At 36.7% G+C, this 23,546-nt stretch overlaps 1 protein-coding gene and 1 long non-coding RNA gene across 5 annotated transcripts in view; both read left to right on the top strand.

Annotated features, from left to right (window-relative positions):
- The window catches only part of LOC130929626 (microtubule-associated protein 4-like), a 94,067-nt gene extending 75,087 nt beyond the window's left edge, over positions 1–18,980 (top strand). For all 4 annotated transcript variants that reach the window (XM_057856951.1, XM_057856949.1, XM_057856948.1 and 1 more), the window contains 5 exons: positions 3,079–3,171; positions 7,172–7,253; positions 7,357–7,466; positions 7,798–7,993; positions 12,256–18,980. In XM_057856951.1, coding sequence (XP_057712934.1) covers positions 3,079–3,171; positions 7,172–7,253; positions 7,357–7,466; positions 7,798–7,993; positions 12,256–12,260 — 486 coding nt within the window. In that variant the 3' untranslated portion in view covers positions 12,261–18,980. The remainder of the gene's footprint in view (positions 1–3,078; positions 3,172–7,171; positions 7,254–7,356; positions 7,467–7,797; positions 7,994–12,255) is intronic.
- Positions 18,981–21,333: 2,353 nt separating this feature from the next.
- LOC130929505 (uncharacterized) overlaps positions 21,334–23,546 on the top strand; it is a 32,149-nt gene continuing 29,936 nt past the window's right edge. The window contains exon 1 of the long non-coding RNA XR_009066907.1: positions 21,334–21,409. This is a non-coding gene — a long non-coding RNA (uncharacterized LOC130929505). The remainder of the gene's footprint in view (positions 21,410–23,546) is intronic.

Genomic DNA, 23,546 nt, shown 5'->3' with positions numbered 1-23,546 from the left:
AGGAATAACATCAAGACTGACTGCTTTTGCCATTCCCTATTTAGTGCCATTCTAACTTCACCCTTGCTCATCACTGCTACATTCTACTAAATCTTCCACTCTAGCTCCTCTTATTTTTCTCTTTCATCAAATTCTTACAGTAATACTTCCATCTAACCAGTACACTGCTGACACCACTACACATCCCAATCTCTATCCATCCTATCTTAATCCCTCTGCCTGGCCAAACTTTAGAGATCTTTCCCTCTTTCTCACGTGTCCACCCTGACATATACAGTGGGGAGAACAAGTATTTGATATACTGCCAATGGGTTTTCCCATTGACTGTGTATCAAATACTTGTTCTCCCCACTGTATATCATCATAAGCTTCTTGTTTGGCAATTGCCACCTCCATTTTGGCTCTACGTCGCATCTCAATGTATATAACAGTTCACTTACATACAGTATTTAAGATTGATGTTAAATGTTTCAGCTCAGTTTCAGCTATTTTTCTGCTTAAAGCAAAAGTCGTAAAATTCAAAGACAAAAGATCAAACAGAATAACCTACTCACAGAAACCTGGCGAGTTAGGCGTTTGTTCTAAACAAATTTTTTATATTAATATTTATATTTAGGGCTTTTAAGTTGCCAGTGGCCAAAAAAGGTGGCGTTTTCTAAAAAAAAAAAAAAAGTTGGAGGAAATACAGAGGGCAGTCACTAATATATTCTGTTGTTACAATATTGCTTTTATTCGTTAATATATGACAGAAAACACGCAGGTGACTTAAAGTTCCGTTCTGAGACCCCCAATTTGGCCAAATTTCAAAATAATCCGATATGCATGTGTGATACATCATTGGAAAGCTTGGAATCTCATCTTTCAGGGGGAATAAAAATTTTGGACAGGAGGGCTTTTTTTTTGTTTGTTTGTTTGTTTTTTAATGTTTTTTAAACAGCAAAACCCTATCTGGAAGTGAGAGCACGTGAGAGCAGAATTACAGATGCCATGATTTTAACGAGATATTATCGCATACTTACCTTGTATCGATCCAAAACCTCATGTCGCATGTATCACTGAGTGTCAAGACACAGCTGTGATTCGCCACAGCTGGATTTTTGGGGGGATTTTATGTGTGAAACATGGTAATATAACAAGGGTCGCGATGCAGAAATCGCAGACATCAAGGAGTGGTCGAGATGTTCTTTTTCATATATTTGCCCTTTTAAACGTTTTTTTTTTTTTTCTTTTCTTTTTTAAAAATTTTTCTTTGTTTGGACCGATTATTTATCATCTCACATATCGGGGAAAATACGGCAGTAACAAAAAAATACAATTTAGCGATAGTTATGAGGTAGATATCTGTGCCTTTTTTACAGACGCCATGTTTTTCATTGTGACGTAATTTGTTTAAAAGTTTAAAATATGCGAGTGAATAATTTTTTTAAGTCGTTTTTTTTTTTTTTTAAGAAAATATTACACATCAATTAATGATTCTAAGCTAAAAATGACATTTTGAATAATGAATACAATTACTTACCTGGTTTTCATGGCTGGGTTGAAACAAAACGGGGTCAGTAAACGGGGGTTTGCAGGGTAAAACGGGCAAATTAAAAATAGTTTGGGGGCTTAATGCGCCATGAATCTGCTATGGTAGCATATAGACATATTGTTCTATCAATCAATATCAGTCTTGTCTGTGTTTTCTGCCATATACATTTTATTTTATATTGATTTATTTCTCAGAATCACTTAATTGTATTTGATTTTGTTGAACTTTTTGTATTCAATTTGGAAATAAAAGCATTTTGTTTTTTGACAAAGTTTGTGCACAGTAGGTCAGGATCAAAAAAAAAAAAAAAAACCGAGGGAAAACCGCGGTGAGAGGTAGACAAACGGGAAAAAAAACTTGGCAATGATGCAACGAAGTGATATACAAACTGTCAAATGGCAGCAGGTCAATATCTCAGCAAGCCGCCTAGGATCGATTTAAAAACACTGCTGATGAGCTGGAATTTGATGCAGGTACGACGTCGGGAACTCATCCCACAGCTCTGTAACAAAACAATCTGACCAGCAGCAGAATGTGACAAAATCATGCCAGTTGTCATACTAGCTTCGCATGATAGCTAACACAACTATTCTCCCAGTCCAGCCCACTGGGTCATCTCCCCCAGCATGCACTGCGTGCGTAAAACATGACGCCCTCCGTAAATATCATAGATTTTTTTAAATCAATGGCAATAATATACAGTGTGTGTTTCTAACAACATGTTTTAGTAAAAGAGAACAATTGTGGCTTATTAAAGCCTACAAGTCTTTAAGTCCGAGGTTCCCTTTATGGCACTCAAAGTGCTTTGAGACCATCTCCTCATTTTCCTACTGGTGATGCAGCACCAGGAGCAATGCGGTGTTTAGTATCTTGCTCAAGGATTCTCACACAAGGTCATTAGGGCAGAGAATAGAACCCACAACCTCTGGGTTAAAGTGCGACTACTCTGCCACACCACCACTTATCTGAGGTTAGCTTCAATGTTGGTGTGGAATCTTTGTTGAATCAAAAATTTTGATAACTTTCTCACAAACCTGGTGACATTGCAACAACTTTTAGTTTTCTGTGTAGAATGGCATGCAATGACACCACCGCCCTGAATGTGTTGTGCAGTACAATTTTGTGTTGCATGTGCGCTATTTCACCTGTCCTTTGCTACCTTTATCTTATACTGTCAATGGAAGCGCTTTGTTATTAAGTCAATTCCCTCATCTTATTCGGATGTCAAAATTCATTTTTGGAACTTGAGTTTGGTTTTGTTTATTTTTTATTCTATTTTAAACGTCTTCCAAAATTACTCTGGTGCATTAGCCCCATTTGTCTGATATTCCAATAGTGTGCTAATTTTAGAGGAAGCATTTGATTTAGATGACAGAAACACTTCCATAGCAGTGCAAGTTTCCTGTGAACTTAAAGCTGCCAGCTCATCTGCTCTTTTCTGCCGCTCTCATCTCTTTCTATTTCTCTCTGTATTCTTTCTTTCTAACACCTCTATCTGATACCTTTCCTTTTCTTGCTTGCCTATGTGTCTCCTTGCCTGTCTTTAGGTTCAGATAGTGCACAAAAAGCTGGACTTCAGCCATGTCACGTCTCGCTGTGGCTCCAAGGACAATATCAAACATGTCCCTGGAGGTGGCAATGTAAGTAAAGCTGCTGCTGGTGAGAGTAGACTGTTTTGGCATGAGACATAAGTAATACTTTTTAAGGAAAATTCCAAATATTTGATGTTTTAACAATATATTTTATTTTGGAGCAGCCACAAAAAAGCCTACTTTGTTGTCTGGGCAAAAATGATAATAGCAGTGTGTTATAGAACGCTATAAGGCTGTGAGCAAACTTGATCATGTAGACCTGACTGGGCTGTATTCATACAAAATATATGAACTTCAAAAGACTAATATTCACCTTAGTGTGTCACACTCGTGTTTTAAGTTCCCCGCCACTCAAGGTATGTTTTCTGTCATTGCTTATGGTTGTTTGGCCTTCACTGTGCCTAGTGATGAATGTGGACATTTAGCATTCATCTTTTAGAGTTAATCTGTGCTTTAACTCTAATGCATGTGTCCAGAAGCATGATTTGTTCTGTTTCAACTACTTTTCAATCAATCCCCTTAAAAACAAGGTTTACTAGTCTGAACGGGATCCTTAATATCTTTATCTGTCTAGCTCTGTGTGTCTGTCTTTATGCAGGTTTTGTTTATGTCCTTACTGCTGATAAAACAAAAACGTTTATTGTGACAATCATTGTATTTGTCAAAATTCACGAAAATTGCAGTCCTATCTGATGCATCTCTCATCTGATCTCCTGTTCTTAAACTACCTAGTTACTAATCAGAGAATTCAAGCCAAGGAAAAAGTTTGTAAAAGTAAATTGAAAATGATATGTTCACATCAACATCCTAAGAAACACCTCCGAAACATGCAAAAGGTTTTACCAGACCCCTTCATTTTTTTCTTACCTGACTTTATATGTTCATTTTACTACAACCTTTTGGGGCGACGGTAACACTGAACGAATGGTTGATAGATTTACTTTACATAATAATTGCATACATTGGTTTTTAACATGTTTGACATGCAAACTACATACGGTAAATACAATAGATTTCCAAAACCTCTGTCTTGAAAAACTCATCATTCTAGTTCGCTACCATTAACAAATACTTGTAAAGTGTACAGAACTATTGATCTGTGTATTTGATCCAACGTGAATATCAAGCTCGGAAACATTTTTACTTGTGCATAACCAGATGAAGGCAGTTGAGACTAGGCATGTGCCGGTATGAGATTCTGAGGGTATGATAACCTTAAGCAAAAAATATCACGGTTTCACTGTATCACGGTTTGGGATGGGAATCGAAATCCGATTCCAATTCCGAACCGGTTCCTAGTGTTTCGAGGCCTCAACATCATAATGAAAAAGCCTTAACGATCCCTTTAATGATTCCTAAAGACGCGTATTGCGTCGTCACATGACGTGTCTTGTTGTCCAGACGCATCAAACTAGTATGGCGCCAAGAACCACTCGCTCCAAAGTTTGGCTACACCAGGAAAGTGGGTGAAAATGAAAAGGTTACGATGGTTTAGCACGAGCTTTGCAGCCGTAAACATAACAATGACAGCACGTAGGTTCAAATGCTCGAAAGTGTGTCTTCACTTCATGAGGAAAAATTGCAACAAAGCGACTTGCAGTCATTGCAAGGTGGAGATAACTGCATCGGGAGGGAATACGACTGTACTGTCCTCACCGAGACGCAAAGGCTCAGTCCTGGCTATACAGCGAGCTATACTCACAAATGACGATGCAGAAGACGTTGGTATAATATGCTGACTTTCATAACAACTATTCAGCCGTCGTTATGACACCATCACTTGAAGAGTGAAGCTAAAAATAGAAATGAAACAAATCAATTTCGTCCCCAATAACAAACAGGTTCGCATCAACGTAAATCAGCGATGATTAGCTGCTAATACAGTAATAACACAAACTTTAGCATGCGTTCGCTAGCATTAGCACATGGTCAAACCACTACACAACTGGATTTAAGTGTCTGATCGCGAGTGGAAACGCACAACAACAACACAAAAGATGATACATACAGGCGTTGCCTCTGTAGATATTTTACAAACATGAACAAAGAACGTAGGCTCGTAGCAGTATTTCCCTCTCTCACTAGCTCGCTCACTCACTTGGATGCTTGTAGCTGCACTTCTTCTTTGCGTGTAAGCGCGTTCTTCTTCGCGTGAGGAAGCGCAAGGGCGCCCCCACTTGAGCATGAAAGTACACTAAAAACTAAAGGCATGCATTTCAATATAATGGTAAATAATACACTTTAACACATATTGCCAAAGGCAGAACAACGACCTATATGCCAATATATACATTTTTTAAAATTTCTATTAGAAAAATGTTTCAGTAAAATTTTACACATTCTTGTGTATTTGCCACTTATTTCCACAGTTAACATTGAGACCTTGTGAGTTTGTAAGGTTGTGACTTCTGATCAATCAAACTCGACGCCAATCAAAACGTTTGTTCTTCTTTTTCCCCAAATTAAAATCGATAAAGAATCGAATTGTTAAACAATATCAATAATGGAATCGGCATCGTAAAAATCGTATCAATTCCCATCCCTAATCAGGGTATTGCAGTTACAGCTCTAAAATGTGTTGTTTTGAGATACCTGGGTTTAAGAAAATGAAATAAAAAGAAAATACTTTTTTCCCATTGATCGGGATTTTTATTTTTCAAAACATATAAGCAGATTGGAACACTAGTAAAATGTTAAGTTAAAATAAATTTTAAAAATAACTTAAATATTCTGAATAAAATTAAAATAAATGCAGTCCTTTAGGTGAGCCTAAACCCACAGCCACAGCTCAACATTATTGCCATCAGAACAAAAAATAATTAAATTATTTTCCATAAAAAGCACATCATGTTTACATTATACACACACTCTCTTTCTCAACACAAACAGTTGCCAGAGAGAAAAAAACACTATTTTTAACCACCGCTAGACACACTAAACACGCTGGAGTTAACTCTTATAGCTGGTGGAGAAATGTTCATGACGGTGTTTACTAACCTTTAATTTTGTATAAATGGTAAATCATATTGGAGGTATTGCCTCCTTGGCAGCCACCCTCCGCAAACATGTTTTACATGTCGGTTGGCCCTCCTCCTTTAAGCTGTGGTCATCTGTTACTTTTCTGTAGCCGAAGTATTCCCATACCAGCGATTTTGTTTTCTTCGATAGGAGAAAAAGTCCAGGAGTTTCACCTCCTCCAGCTGTCGTGTAGCACAGCTGACTCACTGACACTGAGCAACAACTGGTGGGGGAAGGTTTGAGCCTTGCAGCTGCAAGCGAGGGATTACTCTTTGCATTTTTTGGGGGGGGGGGGCATAAAAAATAGCTTGTACCATAGGGATGGTATGACAGAAAATGTTGCAGTTTTGAAACTGTGAGGTTTTCATACCAAGGTATACCTTGAAACTGGTAATCGGAACATGTCTAGTTGAGACATGAGATCATCCCAGTTAGCGATTTCTGTGTGAAACAACTGCATTATGTAAAATCAACCCATTTTCAACACTAAAGAACAGAAAATGGGAGACTCAAACTTTTTTCCTAGTGAAAGAAGACATCTCAACATTGAGTATATTCAGCTTGCAGTATGTGATCACGGAACACAATATGCTTTAAAATTGAAGCAAAATAGTCCAGATGTCTGGGAATATAAGCTTTGAAAACAAATAACAGTGAATGATTAATACTTGAGTGCACCAAATTAAGGTCTAACGAACAATTTGAGAAAAGGAGAAGACAACTTTAAAGAATCCAGGCCATTGTTTATTAATGCATTTGACAGCACTGAGGGTGCTTGTCCTCCACTATATACTCAAGTAGATGTTATACTTTAATTGGAATTATTCTTATGACAGGGTCATAAGACTGTAATGATGACATGACATCCCTTATGACTAGATTGAATGCAATGTCATGCCATGATTATGACAGTTCTATGATAAGAAAAAAAAGAAGCACTTAAATAGTGATACCCAGGAAGAGGTGTTCAGTCAGAGTGAGGGTATTTACTGAAGTGGAATTTTCATACATTTCTAACGCTGCTCCTTAGGTGCAGATCCTGAACAAGAAGGTCGATGTGAGCAAGGTCACATCCAAGTGTGGCTCCAAGGACAACATCAAACACAAGCCAGGTTGTCTTTCTTCCGTGTGTGTGTCTGCATGCTGGTGTGGTCAGCAACCAATCAAGCGGCACTTTTCCTTTAAGATGGTCTCATATTAACACATTTGTTACAGGTGGTGGGGATGTCAAAATTGAGTCTCACAAGATGAACATTAAGGCAAAGTCTAAGATTGGCTCCCTGGACAACGTGGGACAAGGCAATGGACAGACAAATGGACACAAGGTAGAATTTTAATTTAATTCATTTACTGTAATTCCTACACACTTTTCTGAATCCTATTAGAATGGCAGATGTATTTATATTGCTTAAAGAGGATTCACAGGCCCATTGTTGACCAAAAAATGATGGCAGTCATTAACATCAGTGTAGATTGTTATTTGTTCGATTGGTTTCTGGTGTAATGGGTAAATAAACCTGTTATTCAACTACTGCTGATTCATTTTGCGCTTAATAGTCACCACCACTAGATGGAGTAGTAGTGTGATTAGAAACACAAAGTTAAACATTGGATGTGTGTATTTGTGTCCTTGCCTCAATGCATTTTGGGCAACAGGAGGAGAGAGCAGAAGAGAAGACACCCTCACCCCCAAACAGCACTCCAAGCACTGGCCCGGCAGGAGTTGCCAAGGCAACAGTAGCACCAGGAGGTGTTGCAAAGGAAAATGGGGTTAAAGAGCCCACTCTTACTCCTTTTGGAGGAGATGGATTGAGGGATCCCCAGAGTATTGACAGGCGCATTGCTGAGAAAAGTACGTATAAAAACATACTAGAAATTTAGTGTTGTTTGCAGATAAAAACAGTGTTTATTGGTTTTAAAGGGATCCTCGATCTTATAGACATGTAATTCTTAAAAGATAAATCTTAGTATGAGTTATAATAATTTGATATTAAAACCCCTCTTAATGTTTTCAATTTAACAAAATTTGTAAAATGATTTTAACTGATAGGTCGCCATTCTTGTTGACGTCGCAGTGCGGTGACGTTACATGGCCCGCTGCCGAACTTCCAGCGTGTCAATTGTTAAAAAAAAAAAAAAAGTGTGTCACTCGTAAGCTACCCCAACATGTCGTCGGTTCTGCCCTTCCGATTTGAACCAGATCGGAAAAGTGAAGAGCAGGACAGCACTGTCGGTCGTTCACAAGACGAAAAGCAAAGGAAAGATGCAGAGCAGGAAATACCTGATGAGACAACTTTGGCAAAACTGATGGTGTACTTGCGGCAAGTGCGTCTCAATGACAACGGAGCGAGAGTGTATGCTGTCGATACTCCGTTTTTTTGTTGGCAGATCTTCAAGGTGAGCTATTGCGTGATTAAACTTATTCCAATATAATTATGTAGATTGTTAGCATCCAGAGCTGTCGTGTGCTTTACATACAGTACAGGTCAAAAGTTTGAACACACCTTGTCATTCGTGCATTTTTATTTTCATGACTATTGACATTATAAACTCTCACTGAAGGTCATAAAACTATGGCGTGGCTGACTGTCCTCTTAAATTCGTCATCTGACAGGAACAAATCCTGGGATCGAGTGTCCTCCATGTCTTGTACATCCAACTCACGTTAGCTACGTAAGGTTGGTCCATATTAAGTGCTTGTTGCGCATCAACTGGCCACTGTACCTTTGCATCGGACGTGTCTGGATCAGTTTGAGTGGCAGCATCACTCATATTTAGATGAATACTGAACAGACACACTTACTGCCTGATGAACAGACAGTAGAGGTGAATTATTAGCTTCCTCTGTGACTAGTGGTACGCCCGAAGGTTCGCCTACCGCTGTAGCGACAGGAGCGGCTTGCCTGCTTAAGAGAGCGGCCAGAGTTTCTGGTCTTTGGCGCTTTATTGCATGCATTTCACTCGCTATCCCAGCGCATTGAGGCTTCTTGTGAGGGAAAATAGTCCGCTTATATCCAGCCACTCCGGTAAGCTCTTTCATAAGTTGTGGTCGACTAAAAGCCTCAAACGCGGTAGGGGAAAAATGGCAACAAACAACAAAGCATTTGGTCAGTCTACAGGCATTTTCCCAAACCTTTGTACTCTTCTTGTCAATAGGAAATCTGTGGAGACTCACGTCACTCCCCTTATTTCCATTTGACAGGAAATTGCATCCAAAAGCAGCACATCTATGCATTTTACTTAGCGAGTTTAGGCAGCAATACACAATTGTTGTACACAACTGGAAACGTCCCGTTTACGTCATCACTCAGAGCCTGCAAAACATGTCGCTAATTATCAGTCGAAATATGTACTAAATATTATAAAATATCACAATTGATTTAACATTTTATTTGATTCTAACAACATATTTTAGCACAAGAGAACAATTGTGGTTTATTACAGCTTACATGTCTTTAAGATCGAGGATCCCTTTAAGGCAGACATGTCCAAAGTCCGGCCCGGGGGCCAAATGCGGCCCGTGGTCAAATTTCATCCGGCCCCCAGCCTCTGTCATAAAATCAATAACGTCTGGCCCACACACAGACTTAATAAATTGGTCAGCAGTACTGCATTCAGCATATGAAGTAGCTTACACACGGAATGCTGCTCCTCATTTACCCACTAAAAGGCAGAAGCACTTTAACCCTTTATTGCCAAATGTATCACATAAAATACACACACCTAAAATTTCATGATTTTCAGACTAATTTAGAATTTTGACATTTCTTTTTGGGAAAAAAATGATTACACATTATTACACATATTCACTTTGACTTTTCTTTTCACAAATTTGAAAAAAAGGTTTCATTAGGATCTTATTTTTCAAATTCTGGGATTCTCTGATAATTGCTTCATGTTGCAGGTATTTAGGGCTAAGCAACATTACTCTGTATGACCCTCTACTTCCAATTTTCTAAAGTGGCGACAATCAACAAAAAAAAGTTGACTGTGACGGCCGACGCTTCAAGGATAGGTGGAAATTGGACTATTTCTTCACTAAAATACGCAACAACTGTGTCTTGCCTCATTTGCAAAGAGACAGTCGCTGTTTTTAAAGATTTAAATGTGAGGCGATATTACTAAACAAGACACGCTGACATGTATGACAAGATTACAGGGAAGATACGCAGTGAGAAATTGAAGCAACTTGAAGCTAGTTTAATTTCACAGCAGTAGTATTTCGCAAGAGCCCGAGAGTCGAAAGAGAACGTCGCAAAGGCTAGTTGCGAGATTGTTGAAATTATTTATTAAAAAAATAATAAAGCAAATGTGACAAATGGCTTGCTAAATTTTGCATAAATATATTGTTCTACGTAAAGGACATCTGCCAAGGTCGGCCCCTCACATTTTTACCACGCCAAATCTGGCCCCCTTTGCAAAAAGTTTGGACACCCCTGCTTTAAGGTCTAGACACCTAATTGGCCCCTGTATATTAAACATGCTTATCTTAGTATGGTGGCCTTAAAAGGTCTGAAAGGTTTGCTTTTGGTAAAGAAGTGCTATTTCTTAGATTTCTCTCCCCCTTGGATTCTGCTTGGTATCCCTATATATATAAATTCCAACTTATACGAATCCTGAATCCAATGTATTGGGTAGGTCGGTAAAACCTGAATACACAAAAATCCATAGCTATTTGAAAGCCCTTTTCAACCCATAATAAATTGAAAACAGTTCAAAAAGTAGATGATTTATGTTGAAAGTTATGAATGTTATTGTTTTCTGACAAATATAATCTTTTTTTTTTAATTATTTGATCCCTGTAAAATATTCCCAAAAAGCTGGAACTGGCCATAAAAAGAAAAGAAAAGACAGGGAAAGTTGAGAAATGCTAAATAATAATAATAATAATAATTTTAAAAAATAAAATAAAAAAATAAAAAAACATCTGATTGGAACATGCCATAGATGAACAAAGTGATGTGATTAGGTATAAAAGGAGCTTTCCTGAATCATACAACTGTTCATAAGCAAGGACGAGGAAATGTTCACCAATTTGTGAACAACTGCATGAGCAAAAAAAAAAAAAAAAAAAAAATTTCTCAACACGCAGTTACAAAGAAATGAGGGACCTTTCTATTACCAGTGTTATTAATCTTACTTTAAGAAAGTAATTAATTACAGTTACAAATCGCTTCTCCCAAAAAGTAATTGCGTTAGTATGAATGTAATGAATATAAGAGTAATTAGTTACTTGGCAAAGTAACTGGTGATAATTTTCATGGTTTTTTCTTCTCAAAAAAAAAAAAAAAAACTGGTCACACAATGTGAATTTTAAAGGGTTTTTGGGATAACTGGCCCTAGCCCAATTCTTTACCCTAAACTTAACTAGACACAGGGGAATTGCGGATATTGCGATAACTAGATAGTAACCTTTGCTATGTGTGGAAGTCATTTAATGTTGTGAATCAATCATTAAAGTTGTTAAAATTGCTCCCGTTATTGCATTAGTTCCCTTCTGTCTACTTTTGACATGTGTAAGTTTTAAAACTATTTCATCATTTAAAGATATCAAGATTTTGCCGATTTAGGAGCATTTTAGATCAAAAGTTACTCAGGTTCGCTAGGAAGGTTCTCTACAACAGAGCCTTCCTGTGAAGTCAACTGCTTTAAGATGGCAGCTGTTTACTAATGCATCTAGTTCTTTATTATACATGTTGCTAATGCAGCCGTGTCTGTCATTTGCATCTAGTTCTGAATATATGTGATATCTACCGAAGCATCATGTGGGCGTAGTTTGTAGGCTATCGGCTACAGTCAGGTATTATTGGAGCCACCTAGCATAGTAGCATCGCGTTTGCAACGGCGTCACCCTCCCTTGCCTCCTCCCTGCTCTGCTCTCTCGTCTCCGTGAGTCCGTCTTTCTCAGACTTTTCTCGCGTCAGTCAACCAACATAGTAACTCACGCCTTTCCCGCCTCAGTAACAGTAACGGCGTTGCCAAGATGAGAAAAGTAATTAATTAGATTACTAACTACTGAAGAAAATAACGCCGTTAGTAACGCTGTTATATTCTAACGCTGTTATTAACAACACTGTATATTACAACTTTAATATTGATTTTTCTCTTTTACAGATTGAATCTCAGCGCAGAATGCTTGGTGTGGTACGCCTAGCACTCACCGGCTGACCAACCAACCTTCCATGGTCACCTCCTTTTGGCCCTGTCCTTCACGTCCTGCAGCACCGAACTAAACGTCCGCCTCTAAATGTTTCTCTGGGCTTCACTGCCTGACAGCGCACCAACCCTGACCTTCGATGCTAGTCGGGTGACGTTTGGCTCTCCCACTATAGAGAAGAGCACTTGTTGTTTGTCTGTGAAACTTCTGTCTCATAGTACTCCTTATGAGCACTGGCATAGAGGACGTAAATGCAAATCTAAAATCCTATTACTGTTCACCCAAACGCTTATTGGAAATATATTTAGTTGGACTTTTTTTTTCCATCAAGTAACCTTACCCACTTTAGTTACTTACTCACCAATCCACTAATCCTCCAACACGTAGCAAACAACTTCATCTGCACTCATACGTTAATTCCCTGTCTTCTTTAAATGCATCTGTCCTTTTATCCAACAATGATTTTCAAATTTATGATAATTACAGCGCAGCACTGTTTCTTTGTAGATAAATAGAGCTTGCTTAGCATTGTCTCTACTGGATCCCTTATATCTGCAATTGCTCATTTTTATCAGTATCACAGTAGTAAAAACTAGTGTCGATGATAAGGAAGACGATTGAATGAGTTTAAAAAAAAAAAATGATAATCTTCAGTCAGAGGTAGTCACAGGGTGGAAGTGAATAAAGCAATAGGAGAGTCACTTTTCAAATGCCTTTGGTCATAACGCTTTTGCTGTAAAGAAGCCGTATCAGACCATGGTCTTAAAAATTTCAGTTTTACTTAACTACCGTGTCACCCTAGTTTAGCTGCATTTCACTTGTGTTTAACCTCAGAGTTGAAATGCTTGCTGCTGCATCTTTTAAATTACATTACATATAAATTGTGGCATGGAAGCATTAATACTCAGTAAGATGTACAGTATAGGATAATTGTTTATTGATAGTCAAACCTTTCTGTCTGCTACTTTGTGTTTGGCGAATGTGTCAGAACTGCTAAACTGTTGGGTCTATTGAAAAGGTGTCACCATCACGTGGACTTTTTGGTCATACGGTTTTAGCAAAAGATCTATGTGACATGGCAGGAATGTTTAGCTCAGTGCACATTCATAGATTTCGAGAGGGGGTCTAAATCCTGTGGACTAGATTAAGCTATTAAGGGTAAAGCAGATTTGCTATAGCTTAATTTTTTAAATTTGCATACTGTATAACGTGCTTTTCATCTCAATCTCTGAGGCCCACCGCACACCAAGCGACAGATTTCAAACACATGGTCGGTCGTGCCACAAAATCGGCTTCAACAGTCCCTGAAAATATGTTTTCAAAATGGCAAAAAATATTTTGAAGATAGTATTTCAAAAGGGCATTGTGAGAAACTGATTGGTTAACAGCTAACTTGAATTGAGTTAGTAATAAACACATTAATTGAATATTGTTTAGCCAATAAAGACACATTTCCATTCTCTGTGTTCAAGCAGCTGAACAGGACAGGTAAAAAAAAAAACAAAATGATATGAATGGATTATCTTTCTATCATAGTAGTAAATTGTCCCGTATTATTTCAGCAAACTGCTGCTGCTTGCAAAGCTAAGGTGTAGTTATAATTTATGGAAATGAGTGAAAACCATCCACTTGTTCCTTGTTCCATGTTTTTGTGGTTCAATGAAAAATATACATATAATTACACTACAGTGTATTGTATATGAAGCCTCAAAACTCAATACAGCATCAGTTTTTTAATAACTGCGATTAAGTAAATGTGCAATGCTCAGTCAATTGGTGAATTACCAATGCAATGGTCGACCACATTGCTCGGTGCACGTTGGGCCTTAAGGGATGAAACGTATCAATGAGTGACGGAGACAGCAAATGTATTGCTGGTTTGAAAAATGAGTTTTTGGAACCTGTTAAATTATTTTACTCATGCATAAAGCATGTAGTATCCCAAGTACATACACATGCAAGTACACTCATGCAAATAAATACGTCCAGTGCACTGCCAAAGAAAATATTGGTTTAATCAAGTCAGGTTATTGATGGTATGTGTTCTATTACAGATATAGGTTCTATATTGATCCCGTTAATACAATGATTAGTTATGATATCTGTAACATGTTCTTCATTTTTATCTCACCCGACCATTGATTTCATCTACCTGTAGTTCAACTTGCAGTCTTTCACTCGACGTCGATTAGAGCAATACAGTGATCTCAATTGATGACAAATAAATTGCACAGGCAGAAAGGCTGATTTTAGCAGGGTTGCAGGAATGTTCAATCTTAAGTGTTGTTACATTTAGAAATAAAAAGACAAGTATGGATTTATTTTGCTACTTAACAATGTGTTTATTCACAACTCTGGAAAACTACTGATACAAAAAGATTAAATACACATTACCAATGGAAGTCAAATCTAATTCTCTTTGCGTTTACCTGGATATATATTGTAAATACAAGGAAATCGATTGTTTTTTTGTTTTTTTTTTGTAGATGCTTTTTTCAAACATGTTTCTCAGCTTTGCATAGTTGATGTTTGTGTAGCTCGCCAAAAGATGTCAGACGTTAAAATTAGCATTGTCTTTTATTATTACTAAAAGAGTTATTACATAAACACTGAAAACCAGAGTATTTGCTTCCACTTGACTGCACATCATAAATGCTATCAATACAGCTGTACTCCAGCATTGCTTGTCAGCATGTAGTTGGGGCTGATTCAAGTAAGATAATAATAATAATGATAATAATACAAAATATACACAGTAGAGTTATTGAAAGACACAAAATTGTGATGGCGCAGTATTTTTGCTGAACTTAAATAGTTGCCTCTGCTAGCAACATTATATTGCATTTTACACTGTGATGTACCCATTTACAGACAGAATGTTTCGTTTGAGATTCGTTCAGCCCACCACCGATTTAGGAAAGGTCCTATAGTTCACAAATTTCCACTCAAGTGACCTGCACTTCAGAAGTGAAGGTTTTGTAAGGTCATAGTGGCAGTGGATGTCAGATGCGTGAAGTGTTGTTGCCACATCCATCTTGTAGAGTGCTGCTTAGCCTCTTGAACACTGATAGTCTGGCTCTGAAATCCTAACGCTGAGCTATGTCTCATGCTATTTATAGTTGTGATGTTCGCAATATTTGTCTATCTGGATCATTAAATAGGGTACTAATGAAATCCTGCTCATTATGTACAGCTCACATCAAATTGCCAAAAGTCTTGTGCACTTTGAACAGTCTTGCTCATCTCTTGAGGCACTAAAAGTGATAGAAACTTTGTTTTACAGTTTAGGTAAAGTCGGCGGTGTACTCTGTGCTTTTTATGGGAACCAACAAGTCTTGTTAGTTACATTTATGATAATCAAAGTAACACGAAAGACAATAAAAGCACCATTTAATCATATTTGATATTGTACCGTACCCTCCAATCATATCCATGAGATGCCTATAAGTACAATTCTGTATGTGGATCATGCGTGAAACTAAATTGTTAATGTAATTCACAAACTGAGCAAAAGGATAAAAGCACTTTGGTATGAATAGTACATTGTTCATGTTTATGACAATATGAACTTGTAGTAGTTTTAATGTCTTGGTTTTAAGTAAAGAAAATGTGACCTTGACCCTGAGCTGTATATTGGTGACACCTGAATTCTAGTCAGTTTGGTGCATTCTGGTGAAATGTTGGTCATTGGTGTTGTGCTACTCGCTTTAACAACTTTTTAAAAGCAGCACTACAGTGTGCCCTCACCTAACCTTTATAGAAATGATAATTTTTGTTTCTAACTTTCAGCATACAGTATGCTTTATAATTGTCATCTAAATATGATTCTAATGACCATGAATGGCAAAGGCCCTAAAAGATAGCATTTTCAATATGGAGCCTTGAATTGACAGGACCAACTGTGATATTATTTCAGAGTCCTCCAAATACTTAGCGACACATAGGGCTGCAACTATCGATTATTTTGGTAGTCGATTAATCTATCAACTAATTAGTTTGAATAATCGAGTAATCGGATTAGGAACATTGAATGCGTTGCAGAATAAGTTTTAGATGTAAAACAAAGGCTTGCTAAGATTGCACTTTCAAAAGAGCATTGAATGCGAATACAAAATAAAATTCACGAGTGTTTCTTCAAACTATGAGGAATTGCTGTTTTATTTAAGAATAAATTAAAACACCTGAGTTTAGCCTCAAACAGGATAAAAGAAATAAATAATAAATGAAGATCTAAGTATAGCAAGAGAACAATTGGCTAACTTGCATTGTAAAAGCCCGCTAGCTTAAATGCTATATAATAAACTTTTTTTTACAATGCTCCTAACAAATTGTTCAAACACAAATTCCCACAAAAACTGCTAAATATACCTATAAACTAAATTATGAATTTATAAAAAAAATAATAATAATTAAAAAAAAATTAAAAAAAAAAAAGATTAATTAAAAAAAACATGCTAGCTCAAACAAAAAAATTACCTTATGTCGGTCTTAACAGGGAACAGCTGGATTCAGCCATGTTAAATTAGTAATGTCATATTGACTGTTGCCACTAGAAGGTAATGTATCCACCCAAATCAATAAAACTAAACGCAAACATGTTCAACGAATACTCGAAGCAGACTAATTTGATTCGAAGCTTTTTTATAATCAAATTACTCATGTCAATCGATTCATAGTTGCAGCACTAGCGACACATCAAATTGTCATCATAGGCATATAAAATGCAATACTTGGGGTGATGGCTGTCATAATGATTTTTTAAAGAGGCAAAGTGTTGACTTCCAACTTGGCTGCAGTGAAATGTATGTCGATAAGGGAGATCAATCAGGACTGATGGGAAAATTGGGAGCATCTGAAGTCTGCAGTTTAGTGGCAAAAGTTGTTGTTCCCCCACAGACACTTGCTGTATGTTGAACCAGTAGCAAAAACAACAGTAGAAATGTTATCTTTTACCTTTAAAGGAGTGATATTGCAAAGAAAATAATGTTGGTTTAACGTTAAGATTTTGCTTTTGAAATCAAGAGTAATTCAATCTTAGGTGGACCAAGTTAGGGTTGCAGCTCTACAACTTGCTCTCTAGGTAATATTACACAATATTCACCCAAAAGTGTTTATTCCCAATTACATTACTGCCAAGCTACCTTTCATAGTAGGATTTCACTATCCCCTCTATATATATAGTGGCACATTTTTATCATGTAAATTTCAAACAAAAAATTAAATCATACCGCTCTGCAAGGTGTTGTCGATGTTGATTGATGAACATGTATGTTCATAAACTTGGGACAACTACTAATGGTATTATTATTAAATAGAACGAGACAGGAAACCATTTCAATTTTCTAGAATCCACCTTCTGTGTTTTCTGATATTTGAAGAATGTTTTAAAATGTATTTAACATATAAGCTTAAGAATTTATGTATGTGTTGCTCTGAAAGATAGATAAAAATATCAAATTGGATGACGTGTTGAAAGGTCAGAAAAGTCTGGTGTTTTACAGTATGTAGCTATAAAATAATTTGAAATGTAATCAAAGGTAACCTGAAAATGTTTTCTATACATTTGCTGAAATGTTGTCATTTACATGTATTCTCATAAATACAGTAGACTTGGTGTAAACATCAATAGTCTTTTGCCAAGTAATTTAAAGTGTTGATCTGACTTCACATCTCAGCACTGAAATGTAGCCCTTGAATCCCAGTCAGATAAAAGCAAGGGTTTCATTTGTAACCAGAAAAAAAATTAGATTGCAATTAATTCACTGTACACTTTTCCATATCCCTACAGTAAGCGCACAGTCGATATACAGTGGTACCTCTACTTACAAAATTAATTGGTTCTGGAAGTAGTTTCGTAACTTGAAAACTCTGTAAGTAGAGACGCGTTTTCTGTTTAAGCCCCCTAAAATTCAGACATATATCTTTTATAATGCAATAAAAATGCATCAAAACATGTAACAAATATGTGTTACAATTAGATATTGCACAATAAACATAAAATTGTTTGCATAACGTTGTGCATAATGTAAAAAATAAATAAATAAGAAGAAGAACACCAAGAATAGAAACAATAATGTACAGAATAAAAGTTAATACACTGATGTATAGCTGTCGGAACACAAGGGGCGAATGAAAAGGACGCAGGGATACGCACACACACACATCCAGTAGAGGTCCTTCTGAGCCAATTGGATACCAGGAATGCTAGGCAATATCCAATGGCAGAGCAACTATATGTATGTTGCGTTCAATAAACTCTGGAAGCTGCGAGTACCACCCATACTGTATTTTTACCTTCCTTATCCTGAAATTTCAAGAGGCAATATTTTCCTGTTGAGGCGTGTCTTAACCTGAAACTTCTGTAAGTAAAGACATTCATAAGTAGAGGTACCACTGTACTATATGTTGATCAGTGCCCAAGTGTGACATATGAAACTATTTTTCAGTGCTGTCAAGTGGGCCCACTGTAGTGTGTGCAGTTGTTTTGTAAGCCGGACGCAACACCAGAGCAAGAGCATGCGGAAGATCACAAAGTAACTACTGGTTGTCATAGACATCTATCTTTTAGCTAGAGCTCATCTTCCCCTCCAATTCTGAATATTTGGTATGAAAGCGATGTTCTTTGTGTTTGTCAACCAGTGATGTGAATATTCATGAAATAAAAAGATAAGAAAAGAACAGATGTCAACACAATTGTCTTTTTATTATCAAACATGCATACCACACAGTGTTATTATTAGTGTTGCATCGATACCATTTTTTGGCCCCTATACTGATACCTGGCTGTGCAGTATCGACCGATACCACTTTGTCTGAAATTTATATATATATGAACCTTTGGCTCTCAAAGGCCAAAATAGTGCTAAATTCATGAAATTAAAACATGTATAATACTAGCCCAATAGTAAAGTAAAAAATACAATGAATGAACTAAATATTTTTTTTTAAACCCTGAGTTTTGGCTTTTAAAGGCCAAACAGTGCAACTTTCATGAAATTATACTGGTAAGTAATAATAATTGAGCATCCTCTCTCTATGCACCAGCAACAACACCACTTAGCTGAGTTTACCTCTAGAGCACTTTTAGAGGCTTGCCACCCGTCTTTGAAAAAAGGAATCGTTCCGAATTACAAATTAAAAGGTGCGTCCTGTATTAAACCAATATGGAATATATATAAATAGATACATTTCATTGTGTTTTTGGAGTTTTGCAGATGTCCCTTTTTTTCGTCACCTGTACGGTTTTGGCCGGGAGGGGGGCATCCCTTATTTCTATTTCTGAAAGGTGGCAACCCTACTTTGGAAACAGGTCTCAAATTATGGCGACATTTCTTTCAGTAAAAGACGATAAAAGTGAAGAAGACGAATTGAACTGACCAGGGATTGTTGCTCCGGTTCAGCACCCTTCCTCTGGACAGCAGTCCTGCAGATGCAGCCTCAAACTCTTTGTGTTCGTTCACACGTTTCGTCTTCAAATGTTTTATCAGGTTTGAGGTATTGAAACTGGCCGATTTAACTATACCTCTCGAAACTTTCAGGCTGCAAATCTTGCATGCAGCCATTGATTGTACTCGAATGAATTACTATGCTGAAATATTTCTGGACCGCCGCCATTTCTCCTGGTTTGTTTTTCCTCCATATAAAAAACTGCCCCGGCATTGGTTAAGAGCAGCTATTGGCCCGCTCTCATTGGTCTGGGGCAGGTCTATAGCGATAGCTGCATGGCACGTGTCATCACACAACAGAGAGACAGAGTGTAGTGAGCGTCAGGAGGAAAAAACGCTGCGGTCAAGTGTTATAATACTGGACCGGTAAATGGTATCGGCGTCCTGTATGTTGCTACTCACTGATACCACCATTTCGTGCCGGATTGGCCCCCCCGCTGATACTGGTATCAGTGTCGGTGCATCAGTAATTATTATTAATGTTGTTGTTGATGTTATCATTATGATTATTATTATTATTATTATTAAGAAGAGGACAGATTTATTAGCATTTAATACTGTAGAATATTAGAGTTTTAGATCATTTCACAGCCTTTCTTCAGTATGTATCTGATTTCTTAGTTTCTGATCTCCAAATACCGTATTGGCCAGAATATAAGATGGCCCTGATTATAAGACAACCCCCTCTTTTTTAACACTCAAGTTTGAAAAAAGACTTTTTGAACACCAAATTAATTTTTATACAGAAAATAATTACAGTACATCCGAAACAAATGATTATAACATTATATTTGAGAGAAAAAGCATGTTATTTTGCCTCATTCAAATCTTAATATCTGAACATTTAAATATGTAAACTAAAGTGCAATCACATTCATAAATGAATGGCTTCTGGTTTTTGAAATGTAAATAAACCAATCTATTGTGATAAAACAACAAAATTGCAATAACTGCATTAACCATCAAAGTGAAGTCTAACTAACTGCAGTCTTGAAACAAATCTGAATAAGGAAAAACATTGTAATAAAATAATGCTAACTGGTTAAACTAAAAAGAGTAGCTGAGATCTGTCATGACAGAACATCGCTTCAATGATATCTGGCCCCATCTAGCGTCGTGAATGGGGAGAGTAGCTGAGATCTGTCATGACAGAACATCGCTTCAATGATATCTGGCGCCATCTAGCATCGTGAGTGGGAATAACGTCTAGACCGCGAATATAAGATGACCCCCTCTTCTTCAGTGTTATTTCAATGCAAAAAACACCGTCTTACATTCGGGCCAATACGGTACTTATTGTTATTCTATTCCCGGCATCAAGTAAAAGAATCAACTGTAAGCCACTAATTAAATGTGCCATTCTCAGCTGTCCACAGTCCTTGTATCTTTCACTTATGTAATCACATGCATGTCCACAAAGGAAAGGAGTGAGGAACCGTATGTCTTAAGTTCAAACTCAGATGAAGGGGCTATTGTTAGAATGCTTATTTACAGAGAGTCACTTGAGTAGGTGTTGGGTATTGGATCTTGCCGCCATGTCTATTTCTTGTCTTGTCCTTCATTCAGACAATTAATTTGTTTGGACCCAGATCTTAAAACAGTCAGAAGGACTCTGCTGCTGAGGAAACGGGCTCTGAGCACTGCAATTGCGGGAAACAACATGAAGGTAAGACATTCATGTCACTTCTGCTTGTTTTTACAGCAACTCAACATTTCCACATTTCCAATATTTTGTCGCATATAATATTGAAATCACAAATCATCCCCATTGTATTTTAATGCACTTTATCATTTTAAATCAAGGGCGTAGGTTTGGTCTCAACTTTGGTAGGGACAATATAACTGCATAACCTGCATGTACACTTTTTGCTGGGGACGGGACCTTAATTAGACCAAACATATTGGGTGAACAGGGGTCAGGGCTACGTTTCTAATAAATATGAACCTAATTAGTTGATAGGCTAAATGATCAATGCAAAATAAGTCTGTATTGACTTATATTAATTTTCACGTGTATTGGTCCAGGTGATACACCGTTCAATTGAAACCTTTTTTTTCATAAAGTACTAAAACATTTTGAAAACTGGAATATATTGTGTAAGCAAATTTAACCTGCAATGTTTAAACACAACTTTTTTATATTATACATATATACTTATATTTACCTACACAATAAATACAAACTTGTTTATAATCTCTTAACTATCCAGGAATGCAAAAAAAATAAACATTTGTCTTAAGACCACTCAAAATTGTCCGTCTAAATAAATAAATGTATCTGAAAAAACCTTCTTACTCAGGGTATAACAAAAATAAATAAAAATTCAGGTAAAATTAAGGTAAAACACTAATTTTTTTGTCAACAAGCACAGCTAAACTCAACAAAAAATGAAAACTTTTTACCTCGACTATGATTAATGTATGATTATCTGGGGGGGGGGGGGGGGGGGGGATAACAATATCAGCATAGGCTGCAAATAAAAATATTTTTAAATAAATAATGTAGAAAATTAATACAAGTCGTCCACCACTCAAACACGCGTTTGAGGGCAAAAAATGGCAGACTGGCAGATTCAGCAAGTGAGAAGGGGTCAAGTCTGAACTAATGAATAATGAAAATAATTCAATAATTCATTTAATATTAGTCGGGTCAATTTTATCCTTACAAAATATGGCGGGGAAAATCTAAATTACCTATAAAACTGAACTCATTATGTAATTATGATGCTTAGAAGTTGCTGGGGACAATTTGAGCATCCCGAAAAGTTGCTTGTGGTATGTCCCTACCGTCCCTATGCAAACCTACACCGTGGCTTTAAATGTATATTTATTGTGTTTGCAAAAAATTTTCAATTATAGTCAACCAATAACTAGAACAGAAGACACCCTATGTAATTAGAATTATAACATACACAATAAACAACTTTCTTTTATGGAAATACAAAATAAAGAGCTGACTAAAGTGTACATTGTGAACTGTGATGCATTATGTGAATAGTAGCCAATGTTGATAGCAACCAAGTCTCCATCTAGGTTTCAATAAATAAATGGAGCCTATTATGTCAATAAGAATGAAACCAAAGTCAAACAAATTAAAATGCACTATAAACATCTCAGAACAGTTTACAGTATGTGCAGGTTCCTAAACAATGTCTGCTAATACTGTCCACAGTTGCGGTTGATACCCTTTTGAGTTGTATATTATAGAATGTATCATACCGTTAAAATGTTATTTTAAGCATATAATAAATTACATATAATATATAATATACATATAATATACAAAACTTTTTTTAGGCTCGTGAGAGTATGCTTAGTTTGCGAGGCTCTGGAGATTTTATGTTACCAAGATTTGGAACTACTTGCAAACGTTTTTGTGTGTCTGTATGTGGAGTGAAACTTTGGAAAAATTTAGACAATCACTTCAAGCATTGTCAAAATATCCAAAAACTTAAATTGTTGTATAAAAATATGGTCTGGTCACAGTAAAATGAAACATTTGCTGACAATATCTGATGCTGTTCTTGTCAATTGGTGTATATATTGAAAATTAGTGTTAATGAGCCAACCCTCGTTGGTTGTCTATTGGTTTAGTTTTTTTTTGTTTTTTTTTCTTTCTTTCTTCTCTATTTCATTGTTTGGACAGGAGTATCCCACGGAATAAGGATGCTGGACGATGAGTACTGTATTTGTTTCTATGTAAATGCTCAAAAGAAAAAAAAAAAATTCATCATCTACATCATATAGGCTACAAAACAGTGTATAGTAACATATAGTGTGAGATCAAGGGCATAGGTTTGCAT

This window comes from Corythoichthys intestinalis, chromosome 14 (assembly GCF_030265065.1).
Source record: "Corythoichthys intestinalis isolate RoL2023-P3 chromosome 14, ASM3026506v1, whole genome shotgun sequence".
NCBI classification, from domain to species: domain Eukaryota; kingdom Metazoa; phylum Chordata; class Actinopteri; order Syngnathiformes; family Syngnathidae; genus Corythoichthys; species Corythoichthys intestinalis.
Note: the sequence above shows the minus strand (reverse complement) of the source record. Positions and strands in the feature narration are given on the sequence as shown.